Source organism: Nannobrachium achirus, assembly GCF_963921795.1.
Source record: "Nannobrachium achirus genome assembly, chromosome: 17".
NCBI classification, from domain to species: domain Eukaryota; kingdom Metazoa; phylum Chordata; class Actinopteri; order Myctophiformes; family Myctophidae; genus Nannobrachium; species Nannobrachium achirus.
This window is the reverse complement of record NC_137824.1, coordinates 38,644,665-38,656,795: the sequence shown is the minus strand read 5'-3', so window position 1 is coordinate 38,656,795 and position 12,131 is coordinate 38,644,665. Positions and strand designations below refer to the sequence as shown.

The window sequence follows — 12,131 nt, the reverse complement described above, 5'->3', positions numbered from 1 at the left end:
AACACAGGCACGCTGCGTGTGCTGCATGCATAGCATGTAATGATGTCGGCATCATGTTGGCAAGTGATCAGAGTTTATAAAAGCAAACCCCTGCAGCTCTTCTGCTTATACCTTTACTAGACTCACACGTCACACAGTCCTAATATTGTTCTTGTGTATACATACCAGTACACTCTGTGTGTGTGCGTGCGTGTGCGTCAATAATGTGTTTTCCTGCGTGTACAGCAGGACCTATGGACATGTATGCGAGCGTGCATGTGTGCGCTGGCGTTCTGTCGCCGGCTGACCTTCACGTCCCCCGAGTCATTTATCTTTTATTCATTGTGCTGATTGTGAGCAGGCAGCAGGCCTGGCACCAAGCCTTGTCAAAACACCACTAACTGATGATGAGTGTCACATTGCAGCCCACATGGCCCTCTCTCCTGCAGGGCGATGACATTTCCACTGCGGAGGCAACTAACTCATTGTGCCAACTGGCCACGGCGCCCGGTTTTGTCCACAAAATGACATTAACTAAGTAGATTTTCACAATTATATCAACAAACTATTATTTTGTCGGGCAGAAACCTTGTATCTCCAAGTTTCAAATTTGTATGTTTTTTCGTAAATTATAGCCCTACTTCATCACACAAAAGTGTTGCACAAGTGTCGCACAACTTGTGTGCTTGTAGATCAGCTATTTTCAATATATATATATATTTCTTTTTAAATAATAACAAATAAAAGCAAGGTTTTGGACATACAAGGTTTCCACCCGACAACAACAATTTGCAGAATAGAATAGATCCTTCCAAATATCTGGTGATCCGCTAGAGCAGCTGGTGTGGAAGACAACCAGCACAAACTGGGCAGACTTGGCCCGTTGGTTAATTGGTGGCATTTCCACTTCCGAGTTTGAGCGGGCATTAGACAGTCTCCAGCCGTGACATCTGTCATCAAGTGGGTTTGTCTGCCTCTAATGGAAACACATTTATTACTGGAACGATACAACACATGTCATCAAACCTCCTTGCCTCCAGTTGCTGATGGTTTCATTATTAATAGTAGAAGCTGGAAGAGATGCCCTGTCTACCTTCAAGAAGGATTAGAGACCTAGTGATTCACAGTACATTTCCAAACAGTGAGTGGGCAGTCCATTTCGCTTAGTATTATGATCCTTTGTTGAAACAAAGCTGGGAGCAAGACAGGAAAGGACATAGCAAAATGGGATTGATTGATAGCAGAGACATGAAAAATTCAATCAATAATTAAAACATTCTTACAGACAACTAAAGTTGCAACATGGGTAATAAATGGATTCTGCAACCCAACTTATTGATCCAGCTATTAAACCAGCTCTTCATGGTGGACTTGATGTTGACAGCAGCTAATCGACTTAAAGCTTTCAGGTAATCCATTATACATAACTGCTGCAGAATATAAAATACTAGTCCTTTCATAAGGTACACAGTCTGTGGCAGTCCCTCTGGTGGAATAACTGTGCACACTGCACAGCACTAGTAGAAAAGTAATTGACTAGATATTGGTTGCCACCTTGTTGTTTATAATTCTGTTGACCGTGCACATACACCACTAGATGTCGAACTCCACATCGCAACACCTCTGTTGCATAAGATTAGGCTATTTATTGTCCTGAATAACGCCTACAGTGTAAGCGGAACTCATGCAGTTTGCAGCATTGTAACATGTTGGCTGTCCGAGAGTCTCTTGGGGGAAAACAAGTACTGTATAGAAACAGAAGCAATGGGTAAATGCTGTCAGCTTACAGAAATAAACAAGAACAGTAATTTAGGACCCGACAGTATTATTCAAATGATTATTTCACAGTCACATGCATATATTATTTTCTCTTCATTATTAATCTACATAGTGTGTGTAGATTATTCTTGTGTATTCATGTGTGCACGTGTGTGTGTGTGTGTGTGTGTGTGTGTGTGTGTGTGTGTGTGTGTGTGTGTGTGTGTGTGTGTGTGTGTGTGTGTGTGTGTGTGTGTGTGTGTGTGTGTGTGTGTGTGTGTGTGTGTGTGTGTGTGTGTGTGTGTGTGGACCTGTGTGCGTGCGCTCACGTTCTGTTGACGGCTGACCTTCATATCCCCTGCGTCATTTAGCTTTTATTTATTTTGTGCGTGCGTGTGTGTGTGTGTGTCAATATGTGACACAGGCAGTTATCAGCGTTATAAGCTTGCCCAGCATTGACAGGGTCATTGTTCTGACAACATGCACATTGTGAGGCAACGTTTCTATCAGCATGTTCTGGGTTATTGTATTAATGAAATGGGCCCTCCTCCCTTCTCTCTTTTCCTTCTCTCACCTGCCCCTCTCCCTTCCTAGCCCTTCCTCTCTCCCCCTCTCACCTGCCTTCACTCTCTCTCCCTCCCCCTTCCCTTTCTCTCTCTCTCTCCCACCCCATTCCCTCTTCCTTTCTCTTTACTTGAACCAGCAGAGCGCGCAAGTACTGCGTTCGGCTGGGTGTAATGGCACCTCGACAGAGTGCTGTTCTATCTCTGATTGAGCTCTGGCCTGACGTCACACACTACAGAAACCGTTCTCAAACAACGCCAATTTGCACTGATGTAAATGTCTATATTGAGGTCAGATGTAGAGGTATTGACCAGCTCCATATTTGGAGATCTAGGTGATGATCCAGTCATCTCCATGTATTGATATCCAGGGTTTGATGAGGTCAATGTCGTCATCTTCATAATTCATATGTGGAGATCCAGGTGATGATAGTCAGCAGTCTTGATTTGCAAATTAATTCTGTCTAGGCCATATATTATGGGCATTGCCAAATATGGACATTCCCAGATATGCGCTTAATATTGATGACTTCGGGACAGGGATCTGCATATATGGGCATAAAAGGGACAAGAATGGAATTAGTTTGCAAGTGTGAGTCGTGTCGCGTGCAAACACATTGGTTAGACTGACATGTCCATATATGGGCATTCCAAGATATGGGTGTAATATTGATGGGCATAAAAGGGATTCTATTGTATGGGTATTCCCAGATATGGGCTTAATATTGATGGGCATAAAAGGGATTATATTAGTGTGGTTGGCCTAACAGGGCATTATCTGGGAATCCTATGTAGACAGTGGTGTACATTTTACAGGGTATTCTCTTTAGTTGGCTAAGCCAACTTAAAAAGATATCCTGCCTAGACACTGCCCATTCCAACAAGAAATACAAGTTCAACTAACAGTTATTTTACTGAACTGAACTGGTAAATGGTAAATGGTACATTGGAATGGTACAAACACAATGGAAAGTAACATCAAAGGTGATAGACCCTCCCCTACAACCACACCCCCCTGGATGATGATGCGTACGTCCACAGGCAAATTAACTCACTTTTCTAAGCCTAATTATTAAAAAAAACTACAGATTACAGAAAAACCACTGAATGTTGAATGTAATTTTTTTTGGGGTGTAATTGAGGTCAGGAAACACAAAAAAACAAAAAAAGCTATATATATATATATATATAGTCATAAGACTTTAACAACCAGTGTACTGATATGACACGTGTAAACCCGCTGGTGCAGCTAGTCATTATGTTTTGCTCTGACTCACATCTCCAAAACCTTTTCATGTCTCGTCTGCTTTGATGTGGAGACTTTGAAGGTGCATTCATTGTACCTACAATCATGATGTCTGTGGCTCCCATCAGGTTACCCTATGTGCTTGACTCCGGCAGGGACATATTTTGATTGTTGATTGCTCTTCATATATGGATATCCAGGTGATGATAGTCGGCAGCCTTGATTTGCAAATGAATTCTGAGCGTCCATATATGGGCATTGCCAAATATGGGCTTAATATTGATGACATCAGGGATCTCCATATACAGTATAATTGCCAGAACTGGCTGTCTTGGTCATTGAGTCTAGGTCAGCTATAGACATTGAGGCGTTACCCTCTGGCGTACGGACAGGATCTGCTGGGTTTCATAGTAAACTGCGACCTATGGTCACAATAAATATCTAATATTCTAGCTAGAAATTCGATTTTCTTTCTTCTTGATCTGAGCATCCCACTATTGGGAATGTTGTCATTTCTTTCACATTTCTTTGAAATGATCAAATATTATCTCAAGTTGTTTTTCTAAAGGGAATGTGGTGCAAGATTCATGATCTCAGATCCACTGTGGCATTCAATTCTTGTTCTTGTTCTTGGCATTCGAAGATTGTCTCTTAACAAAGTTGAAATTGTCTGTCAGGGAGATTCAAATAATGATTTATTTCCTTCCAGTTTGCCAGAGCAAGATAATGGTATCATTTAACGTTTCAGCGATGTCGCCTTTCTCTCCTTGTATGCTGGCCTGGTGGTAACGTTGTTAGAGTAACGTCCGTCCCGCATCCAGCATGAACCGGACATTGTCCTTCATTTCAATGATCTTGGCGAGAGAGAGAGAGAGAGAGAAGAGAGAGAGAGAGAGAGAGAGAGAGAGAGAGAGAGAGAGAGAGAGAGAGAGAGAGAGAGAGAGAGAGAGACGCTGACCTTATAAGAAAAGTTTTAGTTAAGGTGAGTTTAGTTAACAGTAACAGTTATTCCTACATTTTGACACAAGTGGCTCAATGTTTGTTGTCACATCACGTATGCCTCCTCCCAAATTAGCCAAACTTAGCAGAACGTTTAACAAAATTAACTAGCACCACTCACTTCACACTAGGTGTGATTTGTTTTATACAGCTAGATTCTGATGGAAACAGTATAAGAGAACTTGTTTTGATAAATGGTTTTGTTTCGATCATACACCTGCAGTGGCTCAGGAGTAGAGAAACTGTCATTAGAACACGGAGGGCTCCCCCAGAGTTAGTGTCAAAGTGTCCTTGAGCAATAGCCTGGCGTTGCTCGTACTACTAGAAATTCCTCACTGCGTATCGGATATTAGTCTGGACTTGCGAGTAGAATTTTCATTTCCAAGGGGTAGGTTAAAGAAATTGCTCTGGACACGATTGGTTAGACCAGACCAATGCTGGGCCCTGATTGGTTCCCCAAAATTTTGGGGGAGAGGAAATGGATTCACTATTGAGCGGGGCCAGACCCATATTCGCCAAGGGCACGTTTTTTTGCCCAGGCGGATAGGTCTGGTTCCAGGCTACTTGAGCAAGACTCTGAACCCCTAGTTGCTCCCGGTGAGCAGGTTGGTGCCTTGCATGGTTTCCTCTGCCATCGGTGTATGAATGTGTGTGTGAATGGGTGAATGTAATTCACAATCTATGTAAAGCGCCTTCGATAAAGGCGCTATATAAATGCAACATTTACCATTTACCTAAATCATTGTGGTTTCTGCTAACAATTTAAAATGTAATGTTCTCTCTCTCTCTCTCTCCTTGGAATTCTTTCTCCACATCATATAAAGAACAATTGTGCCTCTGTTGTTTCTGCAGATGATAACTGTAGGCTGAGTGACTACCAAAGACTGAAGGCCAAGATCCTGGACCTCCATGACAGAAGATACATGGGGTCCAACACCCACGGAGGCCACAAGGACAACATGGCCGCAAGAAAGCAGCTGGTGGACATGATGTTCAAACGCTTTGACGCAGACAGCAGCGGTCGCATTGACAGCAGCGAGCTCGCACAGGTGAGGGACAGACTGTACTAATAACACTTAAAGGTCTCATTTGTTTTTGGTCCTTCGAATGTGTGTTAAAAGGTTTTAACGGAAAACATGGCTCCAGTGAGCCATGGCATTTTTGATTTTATTTTTCCTAGGAGGAGAGTGGCGGGATTAAAGGACTGTGACATCAAAAAAAATTAAAATACCTTCAACATAACAGTTGGTTGAAACAGAGATTACTACTACTCTGCATGCACAGCAAAGTCAATCAGCAAAGTTCACTTAAACATGTCATTTAAATAGATAGACCTCTGTCTGTGTGTCTTCAACTGGGAGAAAGTTCAAATGAAATTTCATAAGAACATCCTTATCTGGCAAATTTCTTTCTGGAATTCAACAACAACTGAGACTGGAAATTATCTAATCATCATCATCATCATCATCATCATCATCATCATCATCATCATCATTGTCGTCGTCATCCTTAGCATAAGACAATCATAATTAAAACTAAAGTTAAAACAAGTCTATCATTCAATAGTCATTCAATATGAGTCAGATTGTATCTAGTGCCTAAACATTTTTCTTTATTTGACTAGATAATCCTTCAAATAGACACAATGTTGTGCTTTCCAATGATACTACAGCGAGATATTGACATTATTATTTCAGTATCTATCCATCATCTGGGCCAAATAAACATAATGATTTATGCAGTCATATTTTAAATTACCCATCTTGACATCTGCCGTCTTCCTCTCTCTGTGCCCATGCAGCCTCTTGTACTTCTCTCCGGTAGCGGAGGGCTAAAGGCCGCTTATTGAATGTCTTCACAATCAACTGAGTAACCCGGCGCTTATAGGAGGTTGGGGCACTTTGACCGGAGCTGCTGTCAGGAGACAGCATCATAAAATAAGAGCTTGTATCTGTGGCTGCGGAGGAATGTATTTTATGCATAACAAATCAATCTCAAGATGGATTGCGGAGTTAGCTGGGTTGGTTAGATATTCAACCTGTCTACAAGAGAGGAAGGTCTCTCCCATGTTAACCTGCCTTTCTTATTTCATTCTGTCAGTTTTGAGGCACCTGAAACACAATCTGTAGACGATATCGGTATTGTTTTACCGTTTTCATTTCATTTACATATTATTACATGGAGGGCGGCTAGCTGCCTGCTTTGGCAGGAGAAGTAATCATTGTGCTGGGAGTGGAATTAATAATCAACAAGAACATGTTGTGTCACCCCTCTTTGAATAATGCAGCCACGCTGTGCCTCTCAGATTGGTAGATGACTTGAAGCAGAATGTGTCAGTGCTGCAGGAAAACACTGTTTCGAGTTGAACTGTTTGAATCTCCAGGGCACAAGGAGTTCAAAACTTTTAAATTCCTGAGTTTGATCAGATTTAGATTTTGCAGGATTGGGATCACTTTGATATAGCATAAGATACTTGAACTGTGTTGATGATTTCTAAATATATTAAAGAATGAAAAAAGATTACTTTTATTTCATTACAGATAGTTTCATTGTTCATCATTTCCATAACTGTTAATTAATTGGCTAATTTAATTTGTAGTCAATACGAATAGTTGCAGTTTAGTGTTTCTTTGACAATTTAAATGTTTATTGCTAGGTCAATGTAGGTATTATCTGAACTAGCGTTGTGACGGTTTCCGGTTTTACAGGTTCGATCCGGTTTACTTGATGATACCGGTTCAGTTTATGAATACCGACTAAACCGACTATACCGAGTTGGGGGGAAAATAATTAAAAGTATCCAATTAAAATATATCTTACAAATGTAAACGTATGCTGGCGGAGTCACCAGTATGGAAAACCCATACTGTATACTTTCACAGTTGGAATGGAGGACAAAAATACAACAACATTGTACTGTAACCGTTAATTGTAAAAGATGGTTTCCGTGTGACTGACTGGCTAATGTTCCATTACCTTTCAGATGGAGCGATAATTTGGCACTGGCAGAAGCTACTTTCTAAACATACATTACAGGCCCTTTTCCATCAGCGATGTGTCTCAGTTCATTTAGCTCAAAGGGGTCTGGTTAAACAGCTGGTGTGTCTGTCCATGGCCAACTTTCTAATCACATATCCTCTTTTCTACTGTGGTCTACTGTAACCAGAGGCACTAGAACTCTGTGACTCAACTCGATGCTGAGTGAGGACATCACAAACACATTTCAAAGAGAGTTGAAGGATAAAAGTCAATGGTTTCTTGGAGGCCACCTGTTCAAAAACAAACAGGCTGAACCATGAAGGATTTTTTTCTTTTTCAATGATTTTGAATAATTTATTGCCCTGTGAAAACTACATCAAGGGGATTATAAAGTTTAGAGTCAATAGTTGGGTGTTTAAAGTAAACTTTAAAACCACAAAACGCACACGCGCACGCACGCACGCACGCACGCACGCACGCACGCACGCACGCACGCACGCACGCACGCACGCACGCACGCACGCACGCACGCACGCACGCACGCACGCACGCACACACACACACACACACACACACACACACACACACACACACACACACACACACACACACACACACACACACACACACACACCTGACTGAGCAAGTGCAATTCAGCCATTCTGATACAAAGTTATTTCAAAGTCAGGTTGCACCACAAAAACAACCTCAGCAGCTTTCTTTGGGAGACTGGGCCAGCTAGTCCAGATGGGAGGGCAGATTATAGTTCTACTTTCATTAAGTTGTCCTTATAAATGATAAAACAGCAGAGGGAGAGAGGAAAACAGACAGGAAACAAATAAGAAACGTCCAAAGGGTTTCATCTACTGTAAACGCCTCACCCCAAGATAACATTGTAATTATAATGATAAATACAAAACAATGGCTATAGGCATAAACATAGGCCTATTTCTCCTGGAAACAAAGGACATAACCGTTCATGTTAATGGGAATGGGAATCAAAACACATGAATCAACATACAGTAGAAACAAAATGGATCAGTGAATAGTTAGACTTAAAGGGATATTACACTTTCAAAGTCATTTTATCGTCTAATCAGGCTTTTATGAACACCCTGAACAGTTTTTAATTTGCTTAATTCAATATTTAGATATTTGATGTAAATGTTACCAGGCCCGACACGCCCAGGCCCTCTCCACATACACACCCATTGTAACTTCAAACTCCATTTTAACCGTGATGAATTCATTAAAAACAACCATTATTTTTTCTGGTGACTCAAACTACCCTCCTAATACGTGAGCAGGCCGTGTTTTTTCGATAACTTTTTTCATTTATTTTTAATACAGGTAATCCATTTTTGTATTAAATATTTTTCATTTTCCCAAATAATTATTAAAAATTAATGAAAAAAGTTATCGAAAAAACACGGCCTGCTCACGTATTAGGAGGGTAGTATGAGTCAACAGAAAAAACAACGGGTGTTTTTAATGAATCTATCATGGTTAAAATGGAGTTTGAAGTTACAATGGGTGTGTATGTGGAGAGGGCCTGGGCGTGTCGGGCCTGGTAACATTTACATCAAATATCTAAATATTGAATCAAGCAAATTAAAAACTGTTCAGGGTGTTCATAAAAGCCTGATTAGACGATAAAATGACTTTGAAAGTGTAATATCCCTTTAACCTGAACAGGCTGTGTCCTGATGTCACATCCTGCTCCAACCTCTTCCTGTTCTAGTTATTTCAGTTTGTTGGGGTGTTGACTGAGAGCTTCTGTATATTCTCAGGTGAAACTTAACAGTTCCTAAATGTGACATCCACAAGACACTGAAATCCCATTACATAACGGAGCAACACTAGCAGACTAGGCATGTATGGAGTGAAGTTATTAAACACTACTAAACAAAATAGCCAATCTTCAAATCCAGACCTTAAAGAGATGTAATCCAAAACTCTAACCCAAACCAAACATCTATGATCTAGCTGATCATGTTTCCCACGTGTTCTCCAAAACACCTGGGACAAGTGTCACATCTCCACCCTCACCCTCTTCGAGTGGTGTTTTTTCCAAGATAAACTGACCGGGAAATAAATACAACACATACCAATTATGTTCATGGTTGTTCTTTGTAAATTTCGACATGCCATCAGGGAGAGGAAATGTACAGTACTGATTGATCCAGGGTAGAAGACAGCAGAGGATTAATCTAAACCAGTCTGAAGCGGTCAGCCATTTGACAGATGATCGACATTGATGGATGGATGTAGCAGCAGTGAGGCACTGAGACAAATCCTATCATGAGACCGTTCCTTTCCCCACTTTTCTGTATGCAGTCTTCTTCACAATTACACATTAGAATTTGTCCTTATTGGCTATGTACACTTAGCAGTTAGTACTTAACTGTTTAGGACACACATGCATTTTAAGCCCTATACATGCAGTAGGTCATACTAAAGCAGATACTTTGGTGTCTGAGATTCTTTGTTTATCTTTTATATTTGTGTTAACCCTTGCGAACAGAGTTTGATTAGGGGTTACGTTTAGTGGATTGTTACAAATTATGTAAGGGAAGATTAGGATCCAAGTGCAGGCAACCAGAGGTGGGGGGGAAAAAAACATTTAATGTATTCAACAAATAGTAGGGCCAAGGTTTGCAACCGTGTTGAAGCAGACAGCGGTCAAAACCAGGGAGCAGAATGCAGGCTAACCAGGCCAGACAAACAAGCAATAATCCCAAAAATCTAATGGCTGGAAAAATGGTCAAACACCCTGGAGTTAGGTAACACAGTAGTATGTGAGATGGAACTCATGAAATTACTTGGAACATTGAACTTGTTAGAATGCTAAAATGACAACCCTGTCAGATTTGGGAATTGTAATAGGCAGATGTACAGGAACACCGATTCAACTATTGGATAATGCTGAATGAGGGCACATGTTCATATAAAATACTATAATGATTTGTTTTTCCTATTGTGCAGATGTTTTCAGTGAATGTTCAGAATTGACCCAAGGGCCATTTGAAATCGTTTTTATACAGTCTGATCTGGTCCATAAGCCACCAGTCTGATAGGCCTACTCTGTTGGTCCTATCAAACAAAATAAGAGTGCTGGAGATGTCTTGTGAAAATGGCATCTCTTGGCAGCTGACGTAGGTGGAGGTACACTCGACTATTTTTACTATTTCAGTTATAACTCTTTGGTGACTTTGTTTTCTTTCTTTCTTTTTGTTTCAGTAAACATTGTCACATGTGAACGTTGTCTAGCTATATATTTGTATTATGAATACAATTTACAATGGGTAAAGATTTCAAACAAGGCTTTTCTTTTTGAATGAAATGCCTGGATCCGAGGCGAGCAAAGAGTGACTCTCCATCAATGTGCTTCTGTGTTGAAGGTCATGAAGCAGGAGGGTTTGTCCGAGGACCTGACGGAGTGCAGTCTGTTTGACCTGTTGAAGTACAACGATGTGAATGATGATGAGCATCTGACGCAGGAGGAATTCTACTCAGCCTTCGGTGAGTCTACACAAAACTACACAAAATATTTGATAAAATATTTGCAAAACCCCATGACCGTTCCTCTTGCACCACCTTCAAGGCCACATTTTTAACTTTGCTCAAAACATACCTCATGGTGTAAAAGACAGATTGCAGGATGAACTGTACTGATTTTGGTGATCGACCGAATGGCCTTTGCTCTAGCACCAGCCCTGATGCTGCAAGTCTCCCTCAGGTGAAACGTGCAACACTTAAACAAGCATGAGGCAGACTAAACAATCAGTACTGTACCTTGTACACTTTAAGGTACCACTTTAACCACACGGCAGTCTGATGCGTTGTGATCATTAGAGCGGCTATTGTTGAAATAATTTAGAAATGTTTCTTAGGAGCCTCAGGAGAAGCGGGTAAATGTTTTAGACTGGTAAATGCCGAGTTCTAAGAGGATAAAAATCTAACCCAGTGGATTCAAATGGACCTGATACGTGTTTTGTCTAGGCATTCCTCATTTTCATTGACACTACGCTACCCTTTCTATCAGCCTGTTTACTTTCTAGAATGCCCCACCCAAACATATCCATAACAATGTGAGCATGGTGAATCAGCTCAAAATTCATAATGATAATGAAGCTGAAATTAAATGAATAATAAGACTAATAGACTGGAATTGTTAAGTGAAATGTCGTCTCGTCAGAGAACACATTCTTTCCACAATTTCATATTTTAATTTAAACATTGCTCATAATTAAGCAGTCTTCCAGTTTGAATACAACCCTCTTCCAGTATATGGCAGTTATTTATTAAAATTCTACATCTATACTATAATTTTGCGAATGTCTGACTGAGTGAGTGAGTGAGTGAGTGTCTGTCTGTCCCGGCGTTTCTCCTCGGTGGCTGGAGCAATTGATCTGAAATCGCATCACCATCAGCATATGAACACACCTGACATAACTGTGAAGGCCGTTTGTCACTTTCACAAATCGTATGCTGTATAATAGCATTTTTATGGTGTATCTATATCTATTTAGCCTACAGTACCTTTTGTGACCACACATGTTAAGGGAGGGGCGCTGTTGTTCAGGCTAGCATGAGGCACATCTATT

The 12,131-nt window shown here is 40.8% G+C and overlaps 1 protein-coding gene across 1 annotated transcript in view; it reads left to right on the top strand.

Moving 5' to 3' along the window:
* Nucleotides 1–12,131, top strand: part of fstl5 (follistatin-like 5) — a gene marked incomplete at both ends in the record, with an annotated part of 162,280 nt that overhangs the window by 68,917 nt on the left and 81,232 nt on the right. Inside the window, 2 exons of the mRNA XM_080746724.1 lie at nucleotides 5,398–5,594; nucleotides 10,926–11,046. Of these exons, the coding sequence (XP_080602850.1) occupies nucleotides 5,398–5,594; nucleotides 10,926–11,046 (318 nt within the window). The remainder of the gene's footprint in view (nucleotides 1–5,397; nucleotides 5,595–10,925; nucleotides 11,047–12,131) is intronic.